We start from the raw sequence: 25,071 nt of genomic DNA, 5'->3' as shown, positions 1-25,071 counted from the left end.
TCCTCCATGACCCATGGCTGAGGACACCAACCATGGTCCCCGCTGTGGAGGGTGGAGCTGGCATCCTGACTAGCCCTGGTCAGTTCCAAACTGCTGCTCTCTGCTGTACCATGTCCGATGAGGTCCTGAAGTGCAAAAGGCCTTGAGGTGGGGCCCCGGGGGCTTGGGGAGGGTGGCCATGCTGTGCACTGCACAACCCCAGGGAGCGCTGTTCTAATGCACCATGATGGGGTCTTGCAGGACAGTGACACTGGTGAGGAGATGGACCCGTGACAGCCAGGGTCTCCTGGGAAAATCCCACAGGGGCAGAAGGATGGGTGAGGGCCGGGACTTTGACATCAGGCAGAGGAGTTGGACGTTGATGGGAGCTTTTAGGTGGGTGCATGGAACCTGCTTTCGCGATGTGGCAGTGAGCGCAGGGACAGGCTGGGAGTTTGGGCTCAGGTCTCCAGGTCTCCGCCTGGCACTGCAGCCTCGGGGGGCAGCGGGAGAGGCCGGGCCATCTGCCATCCTCCCAGGACGGTGTCCTCGGCCTGTGCTGCAGCCCCAGGCCCTCTGTGCATTTCCCACCCCCTGCCCCTTTGCTTTGCTGCCTGGTTTAGTCATTGAGGAAGAATTTCAGTCGGAGCCTCCAGAGCGCCTCTGTTTTTCGACCTGCTGGGTTGACCTCACTGATGAGGCCGCCTGCCTTGCAGGGAGGGCTGGGGTGGGGGGGCCTCAGCCCTGGGCCAGACCCTCCCTTGTGGCTCGATGGCTCGGCCCTCAGCCCAGCCCTTCAAGAACTGTGGCTCTCTGGCTTCCAGGAAATACAGGAAGGGAACTAGGAGGGACAGCCGCCCTTCCCCAGCTCTGCAGGGCCCTTTACAAACAGAGCAAATTGATGGCTTCGTGAACAATTTCTGTGAGCATCTGCGGGTGCCGGGCTGTGCGGGGCCCCTGCCCTCCTGCAGTTCACAGCCCGTGGAGGAGACACACGCTGCCCATGGAACACACGTAGCAGGGATATGGTTCCAGTGATGGGGCCATGGGTGGGACCGGAATGGAGGCTGCCAGCTGTGTCTGGAGAGGCCAGCGTGTGCCTGTGGTTTCGGGAGCCTGTCACTGGCTCCAGAGTGGAATAGCGCTTGGGACTGGGGTGGACTGGGCACTGAGGGTGGCTCCCTTGCAGCCCCAGTGTGGCACCAGCCTGCGAGTGACCATGCTCACCTGCCCTGCACCTCGATTCCTCTTTCCCAATGAAGGCTCTTAGCCCAGATGCTATTTATGACTCCTGGCTCTAAAATTAGAGTTCTAGCCCAAGAATTGTGAAGACCTCAAGCTTGGGGTTATTTAGAGACTCTCAAGTTTTTGCTTGAAGATAAGGATATTGACTTTGGGGCCTGCGGAAACCTCCCCTCTCTTCCTCGCTCTTCATCTCTTTCTCTCTCTGTCTCTCCCTCTCTCTTTCTGTCTGTGTAGCTCTCTCTCTCTCCCTCTCTCTCCCCATCTCTCCCTCCCTCTCTCTCTCTCTTGCTCTCTGTCTGTCCCCACAGCTGCCTTCCCCGAACCCCTGATCCCCAGCTCATTCTATCAAGTCCACCCTGGTCCCTTGGCTGTGCAGGCCACAGACATTTGGCAGGACGTGGCCTGGGCTCAGTGTCTGGGACCGTGGTGCTGAGTGTTTGGCGGTGACCTCTGGAGGACGGGCCGGGGAGCTTTAAGGGCCAGGCAGAAATGCTGCCCTGTTCGGGCTGGGGGCTGGACTGGGTGTCCCCAGAGCCAACAGCACTATTCTGCTGGGTGCCGGGGACCCAGCCTAGTGCCTCGCCTTCCCCCAGCCATGCTGCCTGGAGGCCGGGTCCTGAGCGGAGCACTCTGTACCTGTGTCACCCGAGAGCTGTGGCTTCCTTTAGCCACCACAGCGGGCATGGGGAGGGGACTGTGCGGGTGAACATGGGGCAGAGAGATCGGGCTGGGCCAGCACACTTCCCCAGAGACCCTGACCCCAGGACCGACGGAGCCAGCCCAGTGCCAGGGACAGAGTTGGAAATAACCTTCTAATGAGATAAGGAGATAAAGATGATACTAGAATCCTACCACACTGCCTGGTGGGGTGGGGGAAAGCCTGCTGCCCAGGAAGGGCGCAGGAATCCCGGAGGTCAGGCAGGTGGGCGAGTCAGCACTGAGGGGCACTCCTTGACTGGAAAGTAACAGTGGGCACTGCTCCGGCTCAGGGGGGCACCGGGACGGGGGAGCTGAGGAAAAGTCACCCCCAAGTGACCACGAGTGACCAGGTGGAATCTGCTGGTGTGTTGTGGTTCTGGGGCCAGGGGAGCACCCCTGTGCATTTGTTGGCAAAAAGGAGCAGGCTCTGATGGATCGCAAATGCCCAGCCTTTGGGAGCGGGGACTGCGGCCAGCACATCATCCAGTGGGGACAGACAGCCTGGGCTTCAAAGGCAGCCGACCCATAGCCAGTGCTTAAAGATATTGAACTTGTTAGGGGAAAAAAAGGAATTAGAGAAAAAGATTCAATGCAGACCCCAGCAGGCCTCCTAGGAGCGTGCGATCCCACGGCCTCAGACCCGGCTTCCTTCCTGGGCAGGGGAGGCACCCTCCCCTCTGTTCACAGCTTGCTCTTGCTCTGTGAGGGCCTCCATGAGACGGTGACAGCAGAGTGGCACGCCAGGCTGAAGTGGGCTTTTATTTAGAAAAGTAGAATGGCTGTAAGGTGGTCAGGGGTCACCTCCTCCCGTGGCAGTGCTGAGGCTGCAGGTGCCCCTGGCTGCAGGAGTCCTCGAACACCGGCAGAGAGGAAACCTGCGTGGCCATCCTGTCTCACCTCCAAACCTTCCGCCCTTGGGAAAAAGTGGGACTTTCCTCTTGAGCCCGTCACGGGCTGATCACCATTCCTCCCTGGGGAGGAGGGCCAGGCCAGGGAGCGGGGAACTGATAGCTGAGGAGGCCCACACCGCTGCACCCAGAGATGGGCACCGTTTAGTAGCAGATGTTGGGATCTAACTCCACTTGGCGTTAGCATAAAGATGGATACACCAGTTTCTGTAGATGTTCAGGCACAGCTTGATCCAGCTACTCAAACTGTGTCTCTCTGCATCCTCTTACACCCTCTCCCAGGCTGTTGTGTGTAGAAGCTGTGGGCTTGCTCAGTCATTCAGCAAACACGGCTGAGTGCCCAGTGTGTGTGCGCTCCTGTGCAGGCCCCGGTCCTGCCCTGCATGCAAGGGCTCTGTTCCTGCCGCCCTTTGATACTCCCTCTCCATCAGGGCCCACCCCACCTGAGAGTGGGTGCTTGTGCCCTGGGAGCAGCTCATTGCACCCCCTTTCCTGGGGCACCAGCACCCGGTGGGCTTTTCTGGCTGATTGTCTTTTGTTCTGAAGCCCCCCTTCCCCACTGGGGAGATGAGGCTCTGAGGTCAGCACTTGGCAGGGTGCCCCCAAGCGTCTCCCTTCCTCGAAGCTGGCAGGATGGTGGTGCTATGGAGCATCCAGGCTCAGGTTCCGGATTCCATTCTGAGGACACATCTGTGTCACTCAAGAGGGTGGCCCCAGACCTCCACTCTCCTTCCCGAAAGCAGCGGACTTCCGCAGCATTTCTGTTGTTGGTGGAGAAGCATTCTTTCATGAGGGGCCCCACTTCCAAGGGGAGGGGCTGCTGAGCCTGAGAGATGCTCTCCAGCAGGGCAGGCTGTGACCGGGCCGAAGTTGCCTCTTCCTTGCTTCTGAGCCCTCGGAGGAGTGCTTGGGCACCAGCGGACGGCCAGGAACTGATTTAAGTTCCCGCTAAAAGCAGCCATCTCATTCCATCAGCTCCTGTAGGAGCCAGAACCCTGTACAGATGTCCAGCAGCCTCCCAGGTCTCGGGGGGAAACAGAGCGTTGCTGGGCTGGGTGCTGTGATGCTGCCCTGCCATGTCTTCAGCCACCTGGCTGCTGGCATTCATCCTTCTCAGCAGGTCTGTGAGCCTCAGGCCTTAAGGGGAGCCCAGGGCTCCATCCTCATGCCTCACCAGCTCAGTTTCAGGCCCTCATCTCTGGTTCTTTGTGCTGGGCCACATTAGTCCACTGCTGGTCCAGGCCAGGAGCACCTGGGTGCGCTGAGCACTGTAGTCCTTGCATGATGTTTCAGCATCTCATGTCCTGCAGCTGTGTGATGAGAGGGTGGCAAGACCTAGAGTGACATGGAATGCGGTTATTCTGGGTCAGCTCTGGAGGAGCAGAGAAGCTGACCTCCATGGGTGATCGTGGAAATGCCTGTTGGGGACAGAGAAAGTTATCCTAGCATGGTTAGTGGGGGCATTGTTATTGGCTGGTGGAAAGGCTGACAACTTAGTGCAGCAATTGTAAAATTGCCCTATACCTCCTGATTTTCACCATTCACCTGCTCATCTGCTCACTGATTGATCCATCCACTCATCCATCCATCCACCATCTATCCATTCACCCACCCATCCATCCATTCATCCATCCATCCATTCATCCATCCATCCACCATTCATTTATCCACTATCCATCCATTCATCCATCCATCCTACATGTCTGTGTTGAGCTCTTCCTATGTGCCAGTGCTGCAGTCTTGCTTGTATTTCTTATCAGGGTCTTTGTGCTGCCTTTTGTGGTGCATGACACCCATGCAGAATTCAAACACTCATTTCCAAATTATTCTCCTTCTTCCTTCCTCCTTCTCCTTCTCCTTTTTCTTCTTTCTTTTCCTTTTTTTCGAGACCAGGTTATGCTCTGTCACCCAAGCTGGAGTGCAGTGACACGATCTTGGCTTACTGCAACCTCCACCACCCAGGGTCAAACGAGCCTCACACCTCAGCCCCTCAGTAGCTGGGATCACAGGTGCATGCCACCAAGCCCAGCTAATTTTTGTATTTATGTAGAGACGGGGTTTTACCATGTTGCCCAGGTTGATCTCCAACTCCTGAGCTCAAGCCATCTGCCTGCCTTGGCCTCCCAAAGTGCTGGGATTCCAGTCCTGAGCCACCGCGCCTGGCCATCAAATTCTTTTCAGTCACCTCCCTTCTTCCTTAAAACTGACCTTGCTGGTGTCCATTCCTTTATAGGTCTGGGGACCTGATGCCTGGTTATATCCTCATGAAAATGGGCCTCTGGGATGCCAGTGACAAATACTTCTACTTGTAACAGTGCAGGGGATGCAGGGGCCAACTTCTCTAACTCTGATCAACTCAGGGATGGACAAGAGGTATTCCCTGGGCAAGCGAGGCTGTGCAGGATGCCTGACCCCTAGGTGCTGGGGGTAAACACCTCTTGTAGTTTAAAGACTCTGATGCTAGTGGCCTTGTGCTGGGCCCATGTCCCATAGGTGGCTCCAGGGAGGCTCCTGGTTTCAGTGCACACAGCTGATGGGAGCAAGCCACGTTGGGGAAAGGGATTGAATGCAGGGAGTCAGGTGGATACAGTCTCCGGGAGACCCGATGTGGTGGGGTCAGGAGGCCCCACTCCACTATCCCGTTTGGGGTTGCACCACCATAGCGAGGCTGCCACCCAGACTGCAGGAAGTTGCTGCTGCCAATGCCGCCTGGTGCCCTGAAGCTAGTCCCAGGCCATGGCATGCATGGGGGCCTGGACACCAGGATCACCTCCATATGCTGTGTCTGGGGATATGGCCCTGCTGGCTGTGCCAGGGCGGAGGAGGCTGCCACCTCCCTCTCACTGTCCAGCTCCATGAGTCTCTCTGATTGGCAGATTGTAATTTGCACCCTGCATCCTTATGCAAAGGCACCTGGGAAGTGTAGTTTTTAGCTCCCCAGACTGCAGAGCAGGACGGTGCCTAGAGGAGGCAGGGCTGGAGCTTGGGTGGCCAAGGCACAGCAGGACACCTGCTATTCTCTGGGACTTCATTCATCCATCCATCCATCCATCCATCCATCCATCCATCATCCATCCATCCATTCATCCATCCATCCATCCATCCATCCATCCATCTGCCGTGTGATGGACTGACCCCATAGGTGATCCGGTCATGGCGAGGGTTCCATGGAATCAACAAAGTTTTTGTTTCATGAAGCTTTCGGAGCTGGCCTTCTGTGCATCAGATGGTCGGTCTCAGGAACCTCTGGGCACAGCTGCATGGTCCTTCACTAAAGAGTGGGCGCCAGGCTGGGTGTGGAGACCACACGCGTGATGCCATCTCGTCTTCACTGAGCACCTGGGCTGCTCGGTGGGTCCTATGGGAACTGCTGGTGATGGGCCCCTGCCTGGCTGTCTAGGAGAAAAGGGCAAAAGAGAGGGGCTCTTGTTTGTTGAGCCGGGAAGTGCATGGGCCAGTGTGCGGTGGCCACTGTTGATTCTGCAGCTTCTCTCACTGGCCTTGACCCACTGGGATCCACCCTCTGGTGGGGGGTGCCACTGGCTTCAAACCCACGTCCACCTGTCCCCAAAGCTTGTGCTGTGTCCAAGTGGAGTTTTCATCCTGATGGAGCCTGGCAGGGGCTCTCCCCAACCTTTTCTTTTTTGAAAAGTACTTAATGTTTTCCTCTGCTCTGGCACAGGAAGCCCCTGGCCAGCAGGAGGGGTGGCACTGGGCCTGGGAAAGGTCTGGTGGCCTCTTAAACTTGTTGCAACAGAGATCTGCGAACATGTCCACCAAGCCTGCTGGAAAACAGCTCTTGCCTTCAGCAATGGAGAAAACAGGCTTGTGAGCCTGAGTCTGGGAAGAGCATCACGGGCTTGTTATGGTGTGAGTCCAGGAAGCCCCAGCCGGGATCCTTGCTCCCCTGCCCTGGCCGCTGCCAGTGCTGGAATTGAGTCTTAGGGATGACCCAGGGCTCGGCACTGTGTCATCTTCAGCAGGTGGACCGGCAGCTGGCGCATCCTCTCTTCCCACGGGCTGCATCCAGGCCCAGGGCTGTGCGGTGCAGCCTCACCAGGCACCGGCACTCAGCGTTTCTTCTCAAGTCAAAGGCAAAAGCCCACCAAAGCCTTCTTTGCTGGGGCCAGGTGGGAGATGCCATACATGCCCGAGGGGGTGACAGAGCTGGGTGGGCTGTGCCCTGCTTGGCAGCCGAAAGCCACCCAGGAAATCAGAGAGGCCATGAGAGGCCTGGACGTGGGGTGTTCTGGGTCCCTGTGCCGCCCCTCCCCTTTGTCACTGTTCCCACGCCGCAGTGGGAAATCCTCAGCTTCTCCATGTTTCTGGCTTCTTGGTTTAATTGGCAGAGGACTGCAGCAAAGCCAAGCTGTAGAAATGACACCGTCAGAGGCAGGGACTTCAGAACCCTGGGACCTGGGTACTGTGGGGCCTTCCAGAGAACTGTGGACAGGGAGGGGCTTCATGAATGAGAAATGCGGCTTCGATTTCCCTCCACCCTGGTCTCCTTCAGAGCCCTGCCCAGGCTGCTGTCTTCCCTGCACTGTCAGCTGGTCATGGCGGGGGTGGGGGTGGCACAGGGCCCTGTCTGTACCTCCTTGTGGCCTGTGCACCAAGCACAGTGCCCGCGCTGAGTCCCCTGGAGGGACAGGGAGTGCTGGGGAGACAGAGTCCTCTGTCTGGGTGCTCCTCTTGCTGAGGGCCTGCTGGGACAAGCAGTGACGCTGCGCCATTGTCTCTGGCGGCCGCCTCCTCCCGTGGCAGTGCCAAGGCTGCAGGTGCCCCTGGCTGCAGGAGTCCTTGAAAACCAGCAGAGAGGAAACCTGCGTGGCCATCCCATCTCACCTCCAAACCTTCTGCCCTTGGGAAAAAAGTGGGACTTTCCTCTTGAGCCCGTCGCAGGCTGATCACCATTCCTCCCTGGGGAGGAGGGCCAGGCCAGAGAGCGGGGAACCTGATAGCTGAGGAGGCCCACGCCGCTGCACTCAGAGATGGGCACTGTTTAGTAGCAGATGTTGGGCTCTAACTCCAATTGGCATTAGCATAAAGAGGGATACACCTGTTTCTGTCAGGCACAGCTTGATCCAGCTACTCAAACAGTGTGGCCAGTCTGTCTCTCTGCATCCTCAGGCAAGCACTCTCCACCTGCTCAGGAGACAGTTGCCAGCAGCTCCAGGTTCCTGTTCTGTGCTTGGAGCCAGCAGAGCAGGGAGGATTCCTCTTTCTCAAAGGAAAAAAGCCCCAGGACGGAGCTTCCTTGTGCTGGCTGGTCTCACCTCCATCCCTGAGCTGACCGTCTGGGACAGGGCGGTGTCATGCTCTGATTGGCCAGCAGAGGGGGCACGGCCAACCCCGTCCACATCTACTGGGCAGGGCAGTTGCTGGCTGCTGGGTTCCTCCAACTCCCAGGCCGCCCCAACACACACCATTCTGTCGCTGTGATGCCAACTTCGAGTTTATTTTCTCTGCCGGGACTCCCAGGGAGCCTCTTGCTCGTGGGCACAGGAGCAGTGCTTTCCCCATAAAACTGACCTTGTTCAGGGCAGGTTCCTGGATTCGCGCCTTGTGGTAGACGCAGGTCTGGGGTCCTCGTGGTGTGGGGGAAGGAGGCTCTGGCAGATGGGGCCGTCTTTTGTGTTGGAGGGTGACCATTGAGCTCCCTGGTAGTGATCACGGCTTCAGCTGGCCAGAGGTCAGCTTATCCCCTTGCCCTTCCCTGAGAGCCCCTGGATAGAGGGTCAGGAACCTTCTGGAAGGGATGCGGGGGCTGCCTCTCCCTTGTTCTTGGCTCTGCATGGTCTGGCGATGTAGGCAGGGGTCTTCCAGGGCAATGGAAACTGCACACCCGCTGTAAACGGTCATGGGAAGGCGACAGACAGTCCAGGTGGATAACGAGGGGGGATAAACTAGGCCAGTGACATCCCCGTGACCTCTGGAGGGGCCTCAGGCGGGGTGAAGGTTCTCAGGGCTGCAGGGCAGATGTTGTGACCCACCGGTTCTCCTGTGTCATTGCACAGCACACCATAAGGCGGCCAGCTCCGCAGTGGGCCTTCTGTGGCCTTCCAGCATCTGCCTGGGCTGCTCTCCTTACGTGGCCAATGAGAAGAGGTGTCTGGGAGGCTGGGTGTGTGGCCCCTGCCAGCCTCAGGAGCCACGAGAGCACAGTGAGGAAGGAGGGCGTCGTCAGAGCTGGGCTAGCCCGGGTCTGCCCCTGGTGTGTGGCTGCTGGTGGGGACAAGGATGGGACCCTCCTCCACAGCGTGGTGCCCTGCCTCGCCCAGCACGCGGCTCTAAGCTGGTCCTGGGGCTCTTCTGAGTGCCCAGGATTCACAGTGGTGGGGGTGGGGGTGCTTCCTGTCATCCCAGCTTCCGGGTGTTCCCAGGTGCTCCTTTCCTCTCCGTGGCTAACTCTGCTCCTCCTCTGTCATTTCAGCTCAGCCAGCAGATCTCCTGAAGGTTCTAGATTTTCACAACTTGCCTGATGGAATAACAAAGACAACAGGCTTTTGCGCCACGCGGCGATCTTCCAAAGGCCCGGATGTCGCTTACAGAGTCACCAAAGACGCGCAGCTCAGCGCACCCACCAAGCAGCTGTACCCTGGTAAGTGCCGCACCCTTCTGTTTGGGGCGGTGGGTCCCGTTGGCCCTCTGGCCTCCAGCCAGGAGCAGCGCTCAAGCCTGCGTGGTGGCAGAAGCGGGCTCAGCTTTCCAGGAAGCCCCTCTCACGAGCCCGGCTTCGTTTCACTGTAGTGAAAAGGCAGTTCCAACGGTGGGATTTTGTCCTTCTGGACTGGACTGGGCTTTGTCACTGTCCTTCTCTGCTGGATGTGGGTGGGTGGGTGTGGCCCAGTGCCCTTGACCTTCTATCAGCTGTGTCTCTGGTGGTAGCTGGGCCGCCAGGACTCCAAGGGCAGAAAGAGTCAGATGGGTCCTGAGGGATGGGGTTGAGAGAAACCTCGGGGTCGTGGGAAAGGAAGCACTTCCAGACAGAAGCTTAACTGGGGGCAGTGACATTAAGAGACGATGAATCAAACGTTGTGACTCCTAGCAAGAGCATGGGAGGCTTTTAATGAGAATCAACTGCCAAGTGCCGGGTCTCTGCTTTTAATTACATGCCCGGAGCGGGAAGCAGCATTAGGTCTAAGATGCAGCATCCAACTTGTCCCTGTCACCCAGTCGTGGGGCGGCACCTGTCACAGTTAATTAAACCCTCTGGGCTTATCTGGACATGATTAATGAGCTGGTGATGGAGAACCTCATCGCCTTGACCCAGCCAGTTGCTCATGGCCTGGACTAAAATGAGCTCCTCTTTCTGATTCAGATGAGAAAGGGACAGGGGATGTAGGGCAGGTGAGTTCACTTTATGAGATGCTCTGTAACTATTAGAAGACAGCGCAGCATCTTTTTGGTGGACCTGGAGGTGACCCCGGCATTGAACCCACGATCAGGGCAGTCTTTGAATGCTCCGTGGTGTTTCTGATGATCGTGTCCCCACGGGGCCCCTGAAGGACACCCTCTTTTGAGGGGCTGTTTCTGCTTCCGCAGACGTGCTCTCTGTACACTCATCCCCAGCCATTGCCCAGCCCTCCTTTACATCCATGTGACCTTGAAGAGTTTGTCTCTGAGAGAATCTGGGCAGTTCTTTTCAAGAATGTTTTTGAGAAGGAGTTATTTCAAGAAATACCTTCGAGGCACCAAGTCTCTGCCTTGCAGCTTGGTGGAGGTGAGGTGAGGTGGCCTGGGACCCCTGGCAGCCCACATTCTCTTAAACAGCCCACCTCTGGGTACCAGAGTGGCCCTGGGCTGTGGATCCCCAGCCTCAAGCGTGTGGAACTCATCGGCTCAGACAGCCTGTTCCCGCAAAGGACTGCAGCGGTTTCGTTTCTCCAGGCCTCTGGAGGAGCGTTCATAAGCTTTTGGGAGAGCATCACTTTTGGAATTAGCCACGGAATCCTCACTTGGATCTTGGCCCAGAAGTTGCACCCTTTTCTGCCCCATGACCCCCGGTTTAGAATTCGTGACCTAGAGAGCCTGGGAGGGCTGGTCCAGGGAAGGGCTTAGAGAGCTGATTGCTGAGGACCACATGGACTCTGGGTGTGTGACACGCTGAGGGGCACACTGGGGAAGTAAGCGCTCCTGCTTTCCAAGGGGATCTTCAGCCACTTTGTTTAATCTTCTCTGTGTCACCCAATTCTGGGGTGTGGGCACCACACACTCACTGGACTTTGTCCTTCTCTGCTGGATTATCTTGTGGCCAGAAATATTACAGTATCTCAGGAATACAGGCTAATTCTTGGATAAATAATCTAGGATCAGCTGGGTGCGGTGGCTCACCCTGTAATCCCAGCACTTTGGGAGGCTGAGGCAGGCGGATCACTTAAGGTCAGGAGTTTGAGACCAGCCTGGCCAGCATAGTGAAACCCCATCTCTACCAAAAATACAAAAATTAGCTGGACGTGGTGGTGCACGCCTGTAATCCCAGCTATTTGGGAGGCTGAGGCAGGAGAATCACTTGAACCTGGGAGGCGGAGGTTGCAGTGAGCTGAGATCGCACCACTGCACTCCAGCCTGGGTGAGAGTGAGAATATGTCAAAAAAAAAAAAAAAAAAAAGGAAAAGAAAGAAATGGCTTGGCCTTCCAGCAGTTTCTGCATAGCAGGCTCTCTGTGCCTCTCTCAGCAGGGACTCCATCCCTGAGCAGGGCTCTTATCTACAGATCAGTTGGTTTCCATGTCTGTTTCCGGCTTTTAACCAGATGCTAGGTGAGCGAGGTTACCGTGACACAGTGAAGCAGTGAGCCGAGATCGCGCCATTGCACTCCAGCCTGGGCAACAGAGTGAGTGAGACTGTCTCAAACAAAACAAAACAAACAAAAAAACCAACACATAATCTAGGGTAAATTTCTGAATAGCATGCGGGATTTTTTTTTAAGTCCATGTTTTTTTAAGTTTTCCAAAGTGCTTCACTTGCTCTTCCAGAGCCTTCTGTGAATTAGCTTACAGAGTAGAGTGGGTTCATATAAGCCAATTGCCCCATTCATGGCAGATGAAGCTGGAGGTTGCTTGGGAAGTATTGAAGCAGGGCTGTCTACGGAGTCCCTTCTGCAGGTCCCAAAGTGTTGGGTTGGGACCTGCAGAGGTCCCAAGGGACACTGTTGGAGACCAGTGTCATAGGACATCATTTGCTTTTGAATTGACGCCGTACCCCGCCTCGCCCCTTCCGCCCGGCCCTCCGAGCAAACTCGCCACCTGTCCTCTGTTGCTGGGACTCCGTCCACCCCACTTGGCTTGTGGGCCCCTCAGTGGAGGGACTCAGAAGCTCACTTCAGGTTTCCTGTTTGAGAAGTGCTCAGTGTGTAGGGGCCACACACAGGAAAGGGCTGTTTGCTTGGGACCGACACAGTCTCGCGTCAGCCACGTGTGGGTCAGCCTAAGCACTAGGGGAGCTGGAGCTGCACCATGCCCTGTCTCGGGGAGCAGCAGCATCTGCGGGATTCTAGAGACCCGTACCTGCCTGGCAGTTGTAGAGGAAGAAGAGAGGGTGCAGCCCAGGTGGCCACAGCAAGGCCTGGGCTGTGGGGAACTGAGTGGAGCAAAAACAGTATCTGCAAGTATCTCTTGGCGAGAGGGGAAGCCCGCATCCAGGCAGCTGTTTCCCCGGCATCCGATCCCCTGACAAAATCCACGAGCAGGCTCCCCAGATTCCCCGAAGAGCTCACACACCCCTCGGCAAATCAGCAGCCAAGTGGCCCTGGATCACGGGGGTGGGGGTTTGGAGACTGAGCTGAGCAGGTGACTGGGAGCCTCCACCTGGGTGCAGTGCCCGTCCCCGCCCAGGCCGCACAGGCGTTGACCTCTGCCCTCCACCCACACTGGCACCACCTGGTCCTGTATCCCCCACTGGGCACGAACTGGCAGAGTGATCTGGGTGCCAGGGAGACACAGCCATGAATAGAACAGATGGAGCCCGGCCTCCTCTGGCCTGGGAGAGCGAGGTTCCCTAGGCCACCCTCCTCAGGGGCACCGCCGTCCCTTCTGTACAGGTGAAGAATCCTGTTCGCATTTTCTGCACTTGGGGGCAGGACAGAGGCTAGAATTTCCCCCTCATTCGAAGAGGGTTTTCTAGTCTTGCTGAGACCCAGCAGTCTGGGTTCTGGGATCTGTCGGACCAGGGAGCTCAACCCTGAGCCACGGTTCCTGACCGATCATGGGTGCTGGGTTGTCCTGGCACCAGGGAGATGAGGCTGCAGGGACTGAAGCCCAGGACTGTGACACAGGGGCTGCCAGTGAAGCGGGGAGGGTTGGGACTTCTTCCCTGTGGGGTCCCAGGCCTCGGTCCCCTGTGTCTGCAGTGCAGACATCGCCTCATGGTGAGGTGGCCTGAGACCCTGAAGGCAGCGGGCCTGGCTTCCTCACCAGGCGGCCCGAGCTCTGGGATCCACGTCCCCACTGGGGGCCCGGGATGGTGTGCCCCCTGCCTTGTTGACCCAGCACTGCTTGTTTGTAATGACCCAGATCTGAGCTGTCCCCTCTGAGGATGACCAGGCGAGGCAGTGTCCCCCGTGGTCACCTGACTTGGGGACCAGCCCCACCTGAGCCCACTTCCTGGATCAGCACGCATCCTCCTCCTCGGCTCTGGTGCTGTGGGTGGGGTCCCCTCTATTTTGTCCTCTGTAGGTGCCTTTTCCTCCATACCCCTCTTCAGACCAGGCCTCTGAGATTTGCCTCCTACTCAGGACACCCAGGGTTGGGTGGAGGCCACGGCTCTGCCCACACCCCCCTGCCCCTTGGCCGACACCCTGTCTTCGCCTGTGGCTCTCCTGCACCCTGGGGCCTGGGCTCCAGAATCAGCCTCCCTTGGGCAGAATGTCCTGCTGCCCCTCGCTGCCCCCGCCAGTACCTTCCTGCCAGAGAGCGAGGGAGCAGCCAGTTGCGCTGGGCCCTGGGACCCTCCACAGGACTGCGCTGAGTGCTGGACGAGGGTCCCAGGGACGGCCGAGAACAGGGTGCCAGCTGCAGGGGCAGGCTGACGTGAGGGGAAGATGGAGGCAGCAGTGGGAGGGTAGTGTCCTCAGCCTGGGGGCTTTGCAGACCCTCTACTCACTGAGCAGATGCTCCCCACTCCCCTGTACCCCCATAGAGCAGTATAGGGGTTCCCTGATGGCTGAGGGGAGGGGGCTCCCATGAAATAAGATGTGGGGTTCCCACCTGGGAATCTACCTGGTGAGACTGGAGACCGTCTCTTCCTCACTCTGTCTTCGACCCCATGGGTTAGTCCAGCCCAGGAAATGTGAACTTCACTTCTGGCCATGACAAATGCAGTAAGTTTGGGTCCAGGCCAGAAGGTTCCAGAACCAAGTTCTCCCTGCAGGGGCTGCCAGATGGCAGCTTCCTCTCTGGAGCCCCTCACCTGTCCCACCCCAATGTGGGACTGAGAGCCCTTCTGGTCAGGACTGAAGACGGCTGGTGAAATTCCTTCTGCAGGGCTGCCTCGGTGCCCCTGGATCCTGGGCCTCTGCCCTGGGCCTGCCATGCTCCCCTTAGCCCGGCCCATCCTGGGCTGCCAGGGTCCAGCTGAAACCTCAGCCGCCCCCCAGGTTCCTGGCCCCCTGTCCAAAGTTAGCCACACCCCGCATTCATTTCCTATCCTCTGACCTCTTTCTGCCACCCTGCCCCACTGCCCCCTGCATTATTTGCAATTATTATTATTATTATTATTGAGACAGAGTCTCACTCTGTCACCCAGGCTGGAGTGCAGTGGTATAATCTTGGCTCATGGCAACCTCTGCCTGCCAGGTTCAAGCGATTCTCCTGCCTCAGCCCCCCGAATAGTTGGGATTACAGGTGTGTGCCACCACACCCGGCTATTTTTTTTTATATTTTTGGCAGAGACAGGGATTCACCATGTTGGCCAGGCTGGTGTGGAACTCCTGACCTCAAGTGATCCTCCTGCCTTGGCCTCCCAAAGTGCTGGGATTACAGGCATGAACCACCTCGCCCAGCCTGCAATTATTTAACTAACTGGTTTGGTTTGATGATTTCTGTTTGTATCGTGGGAGTATCACTTTCTGAGGTCAGGGACCATATCTGTGCTTTGTGTCACCCCAGAGCGTGGCACCAATCACTGTTTATTAGGGGATCAGTCACTGTTTATTGATCGCGTGATCCACTGTAGTGAGCAATCAGTATGCTTAGTAACTGTCGGCTCAGTATGATTCAGTTTCAACACAAATGCATTTATTGTACTCCTACTGCATACCTAAAATGCTCTAGTGCCTTTGGACTTCAGCAGAAGTAAAAGTGAAAAGCTCTGGCCGGGCGCGGTGGCTCACGCCTGTAATCCCAGCACTTCGGGAGGCCGAGGCAGGCGGATCACGAGGTCAGGAGATTGAGACCATTCTGGCTAACACGGTGAAACCCCGTCTCTACTAAAAATACAAAAAATTAGCCGGGCGCAGTGGTGGGCGCCTGTAGTCCCAGCTACTCAGGAGGCTGAGGCAGGAGAATGGCGTGAACCTGGGAGGCAGAGCGTGCAGTGAGCCGAGATCGTGCCACTGCACTCCAGCCTGGGTGACAGAGCGAGACTCCGTCTCAAAAAAAAAAAAAAAAAAAAAAAAGACTAAGGTAACCTGGGCATGGCATACTTGTAGTCCCAGCTACTTAGGAGGCTGAGGCAAGAGGATCCTTTGAGCCCAGGAGTTCGAGACCAGCCTGGGCAATATAGTGGGATCCCATCTCTACCAAAAAAAAAGAGACTCAGATGGCAAATTTTATGTAATGTGTATTTTACCACAGTAATCAAAAATTGGTGAAAATATGAGATTATTGGGCCCACAGCTGATGTCTACTAGTGTGAGAGGCCTGGGTGCTGTCATTTCCTTAAACAAGTCTGTAAACCTTACAGATGACCTGATGAATGGGGAAATTGTGCCAGTAACCTGGTAAACAGTGACAAGCAAACAGCAAGTGCACGCACACACACACCTCTTCTGCCCCCTAGTGAACATCTAGAATTCTAAACTCCATTTGCTTAAAATCTAAAGAGCAATGTACTATCATTTTACAATTCTTTAAATTGTTAAATCTCACAGGAAATATGTGCTCATTATTTAAAAAATAAAATCAGGCCGGGTGCGGTGGCTCATGTCTGTAATCCCAGCACTTTGGGAGACCGAGGCGGGCGGATCACGAGGTCAGGAGATTGAGACCATCCTGGCTAACACGGTGAAACCCCATCCCTACTAAAAATACAAAAAAATTAGCCGGGCGTGGTGGCGGGCGCCTGTAGTCCCAGCTACTCGGGAGGCTGAGGCAGGAGGATGGCGTGAACCTGGGAGGCGGAGCTTGCAGTGAGCCGAGATCACGCCACTGCACTCCAGCCTGGGCAACAGAGTGAGACTCTGTCTTAAAAAAAAAAAAAAATGAAAAGCTCTGAGGGAGTCCAGAGCCCACCCCTCAACTGTGACTTTTCTTGGAGAAATGAAACATGAAGTGTTTGACAGCCGACTCCCTCCTCCCAGAGTGCCCGGACAGCGTAGATTATAAAGTGTCAGCGTCCCAGCTCATGTCATGACTTGAATGGGCCATCTCACAGTGACAATAAATCCATTGTTATTTTGCCAGGAGAGAGATTAATGTTAAACATAATTTATCCTTTCGGGTTTTATCTGAGCTGAGAAAATTTGTTACCATAGAGATTTCAAAACTTGAGAAACGGCATTTTAATGAGCTGCAGGAGATGGGGGTTCGTGGGCCTAGAGGTGCCTTGTGCCGGAGACATGAGTGTGCGCAACTCGTTCTTTGATCTTTTAAGATGGAAGAATGACTCTGGCACTCAGGGTGGCGGTGGGGTGGGGACGGGAGCCAGGTGGCCCTTTGCAATGAGAGTGAGGGAGTGGACTCGGATGGTGACTGCGCCATCTGCCCTCGGTGTGGACAGGGACCTGAGTGCTTCAGGTGAGACCCCACCTGGCCCTCAGTGCCCCATGCACTCCCAGGGACCATGTGGGGCTGCCATGGTCCTGCTGGCAGCCTTGCCATATGGGGTCCCTACGGTGGGTGGGCATGGCAGGTCCCACTCCCTTGCCATAGGTGGGACCAGCTAAGGCTGTCATCTCCAGAGTCCCCCGCCCACATCCCCTCATGTGGAAGGATGATGCAAAGCCATGATCGCAGCAGTTTGGGAGGCCAAGGCGGGCAGATCACCTGAGGTCAGGAGTTCGAGACCAGCCTGACCAACATGGTGAAACCCCATCTCTACCAAAAATACAAAAATTAATCAGGCGTGGTGGCGTGGACCTGTAGTCCCAGCTACTTGGGAGGCTGAGGCAAGAGAATTACTTGAACCTGGGAGGTGGAGGTTGCAGTGAGCCAAGATCTCACCACTGCACTCCAACCTGGGTGACAGAACGAGACTCTATCTCAAAAAAACCCCACAAAAAAACCCAAAAAAACAAAGCTGATGGCTTGTGTCTAGACATGGGAGTCCTGAGCCAGTTCCTCTGTGAAACCTGCCTTTCTCAGATGGCCACACTAACTGTCATCACCCCCACCTGGGGCTGTCCCCAGCTTTGGGGGCAGGTGCCTTGGCCAGGCCCACCTGGGGCCCAGTCTCCTGTGGGAACAGCTGAGTCATGGCTTGGAGCTGGTCAACACAGGGTGCCTGGCCACAGCTGGGCAGCCCTGTTCCCTGTCAGTGCCTTAGTGAGAGATTCGTGACTGCAGGATAAGCCTGCTGCTGTGGCAGCTTCCAGCGCTCACGCAGGCTCTGGGTTGGCCTGTGGGGGCCTTGGAGGGTTTGCCTGGAGTAGTGGCCCCTCATTTTGCAGACCCTCAGGAGATCTCCCTGCAGCACCTTACAGAGGATGCAGAGGCTGTGACAGGCAGCATTCTCCTCCCCCTTGGAAGCCTCAGGATGCTGTGGGACGAGGGGGCCTTCAGCATCCCCTTCCTCCCAGTGTGGTATCTGCAGCTGTGCTGGAGTGACCAGGGGCAGAGGCGGTGACGCTGCTGCCTGCCTTGCCACGATTTCGCCAGCAGAGGGTGCTCATGGATAGCCGCCGTGCAGGCGCTGCTGCCGCAGATCCAGACTCTGCTGCCCCATGGGGTCAGGGGCCTCTGGGCCACCTGGTTAGCCTTTGTTCCCACTTCTAAAGAAGGGGTGGGCCTGGTAATGGATTCACGATGGCTCAAGCCCACCCGCCGGATCCCAGCCCTCCGTAGCGGTGCTGCTTGTGGGGCGGCTCCAGCAGCAGGTCCTGGGCCCCCCTTCCTTGGCATGTCCCTGTTGACATCCTGCTGGAACACCGCTCCTTCTGGCCGGTTCTGAGCAGCCCACAGCCTTAGGCCCAGCACTTTTGGCTGGCCCACCGGCATCAATTAGCCGCAGGCCCTCCATCAGCCCCAGGATCTTGGCAGAACTGCAGGTGGCCCAGGGTGAGAGCATCGCTGCCTTTGCCACCAGGATCGATGGACAGGAGGGGCTGGGGCTCCCGGTCATGCCCACGGATGAGGGGCAGATATGTGGAGTGGGCTTAGGTGCTTGTGGCTGGGCCAGCCTGGGTCTGCCTTTTAATGACCTCAAATTGCTCCTGGCGTGTGTTGTAAGAGGTAATTCCTCCCGTTAACATACTAGGGATATATTTTTTTTCTAATTTTAAATTTGGATTAAATTCTTTTGATGAATTTCCACTTTTTCTCTGTTTTGCATATCAACCTGTAAATGTCACAAAGTACAATTCTAGTGGCGGTTCGAGGCTGTTGCTTCCCTTCTCCCTTCCTCTCTCTGCTTCCTCCCTCCGTCTCCCTCCCTCCCTCCCTCCCTTCCTTGCATGCTAAGTGGTGTGACCCCATGGAGCGTACTAAGACGCCTCAGAAGCAGCCTCCCTCCAGAGGCAGCTCACAGCCCGAGAGGTTCTCCTGAGGGTCAACACACAGATGTGTTAGGCGCAGGAGCTGAGGACAGGGTGTTGAGGGCTCCCAACTGGAAGGACCAGTTGTGTTTCATGGAGGAGTTTGCATTTGCACTGAGTCTTGAAGTGGGCAGGTTTGGCCAAGTGGGAGCAGGGAAGGGCTGCAGGAGCAGTTTGATCAAGGGGCAGATGTGCAGCAGATGGCAGTGCCCCACGACGGGCAGCACAGCTTCCCAGGGTCCCGGGCTGGCTTGTTTGCAGAGAGCCATGGCTGGGTGTGGTTGGGGGGGCTCCCCGACTGCCTTCTCACTTCTGTGCTCTGTTCCAGCATCTGCATTTCCCGAGGACTTCTCCATCCTAACAACTGTGAAAGCCAAGAAAGGCAGCCAGGCCTTCCTGGTCTCCATCTACAACGAGCAGGGTATCCAGCAGATTGGGCTGGAGCTGGGCCGCTCTCCCGTCTTCCTCTACGAGGACCACACGGGGAAGCCTGGCCCGGAAGACTACCCCCTCTTCCGGGGCATCAACCTGTCAGATGGCAAGTAAGTGGGCACTTCTGGGCAACTGTCCCCCTGCTGGAGGGGGGATCAGACCAGCTCATACCACTGACCAGATGTGGGGCACAGTAGAGGACGTGCAGCAGCCGGTACTGAGACTCCCACAGACGCCGCAGCAGAGGAGAGGGTGCTGGGCTCGGAGTCCTAAAACCTGGGTTATGGTCTTGATTCATCCTCTGTGGCTCTGGGGAGTCACTTCTCCTCCCTGGCCCTCCATTACCCCTTTGTAAAGTGCACTAAAGCACATCAAATTCCCGCCTGTTTGTGTCAGAAGGGACACAGGAAATTGTGAGGTTATACCCAACCTTTCCCAGAAAGGATTTCAGGTATCCTTCAAGGACACAGGTGTGTTAGGAGTGGGAGTGAGCATGAGAAAAAGCGGGTCGTGCCAGCATGCTCTGTTGGGTGCAGACCTCAACACCAGGGGTTGTCAGTCTCCTCTTTCGTGGTCAGCACGTGTGAGGTCATGCCCTGATAATCTCCGAACGTCTTCAATACATGATTTCTGAATTCTTCGCCAAGACTTTCAGACAGATCCACTCCTTCCACCATTTCCCGTCCACATCCGGTCTTCTCTGGCTGCCTGCAGTTTGCCATTGGGGTTCAGAGGGCACGTGACGAGTGCTCTCATGCACACAGCAAAATACAACGGCCGCCGCCCTGCCATTCTCCCGATGGCTGTGACCGCACCGCAGGGACCACGCTCCCAGGGACCACACACCTGGGTCCCGAGCCAGTGCCGAGTGCTGTGTGCTCCCCCTTCCCCCTTTCACTTGGGCTCCCGGCTGGGCTTCCAGGGTTCAGACAGCCATCCTTGTCTGAGGGACGAGGATTCTGGGGAATGAGTAGATCTCATGGCACGGGGTGTTGCCCTAACTTGTCTGATTCCAGAGGCTGGGCCTTGATCTGCTCCGCCCCACCATGATCGTGCAGGAAGTGGGCCTTCTTCCTGTGTCTCGAGGAATTTGCAGCAAAATCGCTTGAGCTGGCATCTGTGATCCCAGCCCTGTCTTCACCATCTGTTTCTTTGCAGGTGGCACAGAATTGCTCTCAGCGTCCACAAGAAAAATGTCACCTTGATCCTCGACTGTAAAAAGAAGACCACCAAATTCCTCGACCGCAGCGACCACCCCATGATCGACATCAATGGCATCATCGTGTTTGGCACCCGGATCCTGGATGAGGAGGTGTTTGAGGTGAGCAGGAGGGCGGACCAACCCCCGTGCCCACCAGGGCACTCCTCCTGTGGAGCCACTGTGACTGCTGTTGGAGGAGGCTCCTCGGGCCGGGACCCGCTGGTGGTCCACTGTGGTCACCGTCTCTGTTGGTCAGAAGCCTCTGCTGCCGTCCTAAGAGATGTCTGTGGCTTTCGGAAATGGAGGGGCCAGAGCTGCTGTCGCCTGTAGGCCGTGTGGGGATGGCAGTGGCCGCCCTTGTCCCAAGGGCCCAGTACGTGAGTCTCCTGGGTGCTGGCTCGGAAAGGACAGGGCCTTTGTCCAGCCGCGTGCTGAGGCTCCTGGAAACCTGAATGCTCCTGCCGTCTGTATCCGAGGCCATCCTGGGACAGGGGCAGCTGTCCTCTGGGTGAGCTTGAAGGGCAGAGCTGGGCCACTGTGTGGACGCACCAGGGAGACCCGTGCCGACCCCACTCGGGCTGGCCTCACTCGAGTCTAGCTGTGTCCAGCCAGGGGCCTTGCTTTCCCGGGGAATGCCTCAGAGGCTTGGGAGTTGGGGCCTGAGCTGAGTGGGCTCTGGGACCCTCACTTCAGCCCACGGAGCCCTTCATAGGTTGGGGTTCTGCGTGAGAGAGCAGGAGAATGCCCCGTCCCACTGCCAAGAAACAGGCCGAGAGCTTCTGCAGGTGACCAGTGATCCCCAGCTGCCCCGGGTGGGGGCGTTGGAGTCACCAGGAGCCTGTAGGGGTTCCAGGGCCCTGCCTCCTGGGGTGCTGGGGCGACAGCCTGCACAGGGTCCTGGACTCTGCCCTTTCCAAGGGCACTGCAGTGACCGTTGCCCCCGCGGCTTGGGTTAGGCGGCAGCCAGGACCCCTCCACTGGGCTTCTTTGTCGTTTATGTAAGTTGGGTTTTGCAGAAGATTTGGTTTTGCACCCAGGGCTCTGTGGCTAAAACCTGTTCGAAAGCCACTGGCTTAAATGGTCTCCAAGGGCCATCCCGGCTCTGGGATTTCCTCCTCCAGGGCTGCAGAGATGGGACAAGTTAGGGCAGTGTCTCCTCCCTAAATCCCCGAGCACTGCCGTGAGCTCCTGGCTGTGTCTACACATCGGTTCTGCATCCGGCTGCCCCCGTTTCATGGCTGAGGTGGGGTCCCCAGGGCCATGTTTCTTCTCGGTGACTCGGGGTCACCAAACCAGACACCGTGTCGACTCAATCTTGGTGTTCTGCCAAGGGCATGCGAAGGAGACATCACACGTACTAGTTCATTTCTGTGTTAAAGGTGTCGATGTCTGCTCGTGGGGACGGGCACGGTTGAACTGGCCCTGGGGCTTTGAAAAGCATGTGAGAAGAGGGCAATTCTGAAAGTCTCACCTTTCTAGAAAATCATACTGGGGACCACGTAGTATCACTGTGAACTGGACATTCAGCAGAGTGCTGGCCTCAGGGCAAGCCCACCTGGGCTGGACTCCCAGCTCTATCGAGTGTTGGATTTGGGCCTCGGGCAAGCTGCTCTGCTATTTCTCTGTCTTAGCGTCTCTGTCTGTAAAATGGGATCACAGATGTGGCTGCTTCATGAGCTGTGGCAAAGGTTCCATGAGGTTGAATGCAGTGACACAGCAGCACACTGTCTCCCTTATAGGAAGCCCCGGCTTAATGTCAAATTCACTTGTTCTGGATATTAATCCAGTGTCAAGGCAGACAGGCAGGACACAGCCCCGCGGCCCAGTGCAGACCGCAGAGGAATGATCAGAGCAGCCACGCTCTGTGGAATGAGATGGGCCTGTTAGAAGAAGGCAGGGGGTAGGTGTGAAGGTGGTGGAGATTCTGCTGAACGTGCAGTTGGCTCTAGGTCAGTTTCCAGGAAGCTGTAGCCTGGGGCTTCGGTAGAGCAGGGCGGGTGCTTGGATCCTGCTGGCACAGCCGGATTTTGCAAGCTATTGAGACACACCCTCCGGGCACACTTCTGAACAGACCTGCCTAGGCGCCTGGAAGGAACTGCGGGCACAGGAGCCGTCCTCAGCCAGGCAGGAGGCAGCTTCTGGGCTATTCTGGGGAGCTGGGGTTAAAAGCTGCCTTGGAGTCACACAGGCTGGGATCAAGTGCTGGTTTTGTCTCTTGCTGGTGGGAGGATCTAGGCAAAGCAGGTGACATTGATGAGCTTTGAGACTCATTTGTAAAACATTGGTCACAGTAAGGCTACCTGCACAGCTGCAGGGGAGGTTCTGGGCTTGGCCTGGGCACCTGCCAGAGTCACCCCCACAGCTGCCTGTTGTTCTGTGGGTCGAGGCCCTGCCTCTGGATGGGAGGCCACACGGTGGCCTCGGGTTTTTTTTTTTTTTTTTTTTGAGACGGAGTCTCGCTCTGTCGCCCAGGCTGGAGTGCAGTGGCGCAATCTTGGCTCACTGCAAGCTCCGCCTCCCGGGTTCACGCCATTCTCCTGCCTCAGCCTCTCGAGTAGCTCGGACTACAGGCGCCCACCACCACGCCCAGCTAATTTTTTTTTGTATTTTTAGTAGAGACGGGGTTTCACTGTGTTAGCCAGGATGGTCTCGATCTCCTGACCTCATGATCCGCCCACCTCGGCCTCCCACAGTGCTGGGATTGCAGGCGTGAGCTACCGCGCCTGGCCTCAGGGTTTTAATATTTGTCATGCAGTCTCTTTTTTGTGCTGTGTCAAATCTTTGTAATTTCTAGTGTGTTCTGCTGTAAAGATTCAGGAAAAAGCTTTATTTTATCTTTAAAAAATTAGGATCCTAAAACAAATAGTGCTTCGTTGATATTCTAACTGAGCAGGAAAAGCTGTTTTCCCAAAAGCAGACGTATGTGAAGAGTCCCTTACCCCAGGGAAGCACTAGAAATCCGTGTTCAGGGCTGGGTTTGCATCCTGGCTCCACTGTTTCCCAGTGGTGAGATCTTCGGTGAGTTGTCTGACCTCTCTGAGACTCAGTTTCCCCATCTGTAAAATGACAATAATAGTACCCACCGCAGTTTTGTGTGCGTGGGAGGCACCATGAGAATTAATCCATGAAAAATGCCTATGAGTGGCCGACAGCAAACATGCCAGAGTTTACCTACTTTATCAGCAAAGGATGAAGGTAACGTGTGGTTTTCAAAAGGAAATGGCTCTTGAATGGAGGAGGCTGTTTTCCTACCCTGGCTTGTTCTTCCAGGGAACCGTGCAGGTCTCACTCTGCAGCTGGCGCCTGGCAGGCTTCTGGTCGAACAGTAGGTCACAGATAGGTTCCGAATTCTGTGTTTCTGGTGAGCCATTTTTTCCTGTCGTGGAATTCGATTTGAGCCAGAGTGGCTGCCAGGAACGAGAAGGTTTTATTGACCACAAGTTGTTAATGGTCTGGAGGAGGTGTTTTCCTAGCCCCAGAGTTTCCTGGCTGTTAGCTGTGCTCACGTTGGAAAATTGGACCTGTCTTTCTTAATGAAGTCCAGCAGGATCAGTGATGCCTTCAGCTGCCCCAAGCATCTTTTCTTTTTTTTTTTTTTCCTTAACAGTGTGAGGAGGAAGTTCGGTGAGTTGGCCTCAGAGTCCCAGCCACCTTTTGTCTCATTGCAAGTGGAAGAGAATTTCTATTTCTTTTGAAGTTAAAGTGATTTATCTCTGCTTTCCAGCGGGCTCTGCATAACGACACCTCCCATCTCAGTCTCTTGGCTGCTCTAGAAGGCTCTAAAAATGAGGGGCTGGCACTGTTGAGACATATTCCTCCAGCAGCCCCAATCTTCCCCTGGAAGGACAACTTCCACTCATTCAAAGCCAATCTGTTCTGTGTTTAGAGTTATACCGAACAAGGATCACCAAACTCTAAGAGAGTTCGTTTAAACAGGGACTGGGGGTTTTCCTGGGGTGTCTGTGGCCCCACAGAGGCCCCCTTTGTCCAAAGTGATGCATCCTTGAGGGACAGAGGGAGATAGAGACCCTCAGGGCCAAGACACATGTGTCTCCTGCAGTGTAAGGCCAGTGCTAACGGCTGGTGCTGTGCCCGCAGTCTCCCTGGGTATAGACGCGGAGCCTGAGTGTGTGGCTTTGGCCGTGTCAGCAGCCCCCTGCGCCTGCAGACCAGGCCCTCACTGCCTCCCAGCCCCCGAGTCTAGTTCTAGTGGGGCAGCCTTGCCATGCAGGGGAGGTGGGACACTGCTGTCCCTCACAGAGCCACGTACGGAGGAAGTGATGGGCATGGAGGGCATTCTGCCGGCAGGTGCCCCCAGCCTTGGACTTCCTTCCCTGCTGGTGACTTGGAGCCCTGTGTCCTCATCTGTAAAATGGGGCGATAGGGCCAACGCTGTCGGATTTTGGGTTGGTGAGATCAAATCTGTGTTCGATGCGAGTACCTCCAAGGGCTGCAGGGAACCACCTGGTCCTGGGTCTTTGGCGGTGAGAGCTGCTCTCTGGCCCATTGTCAGTGGTCATCTGCCAGTGACAATGGGCCAGAGGTGGCCCGTCGTCCACAGTGGCACTGTCATGAGCTGTCCCTTTTCTCAGCTTTTCTGGACTCCCCTTATGAATTAGATGCTGTGAGTCCTGCCATAAAGATGAGACCCCTGGGCCTTCAGGAGGATGGAGCCGCTGAGAAGTCCATGGGGAAAGA

At 56.3% G+C, this 25,071-nt stretch overlaps 1 protein-coding gene across 2 annotated transcripts in view; it reads left to right on the top strand.

Moving 5' to 3' along the window:
• COL5A1 (collagen type V alpha 1 chain) overlaps positions 1-25,071 on the top strand; it is a 210,389-nt gene that overhangs the window by 41,181 nt on the left and 144,137 nt on the right. For both annotated transcript variants that reach the window (XM_016962039.4, XM_016962040.4), the window contains exons 2-4: positions 9,265-9,432; positions 19,069-19,282; positions 20,331-20,493. In XM_016962039.4, the coding sequence (XP_016817528.1) occupies positions 9,265-9,432; positions 19,069-19,282; positions 20,331-20,493 (545 nt within the window). The remainder of the gene's footprint in view (positions 1-9,264; positions 9,433-19,068; positions 19,283-20,330; positions 20,494-25,071) is intronic.

This window comes from Pan troglodytes, chromosome 11, assembly GCF_028858775.2.
Source record: "Pan troglodytes isolate AG18354 chromosome 11, NHGRI_mPanTro3-v2.0_pri, whole genome shotgun sequence".
NCBI lineage: Eukaryota > Metazoa > Chordata > Mammalia > Primates > Hominidae > Pan > Pan troglodytes.
The sequence above is the reverse complement of the archived record's forward strand: the minus strand, read 5'-3'. Positions and strand labels throughout refer to the sequence as shown.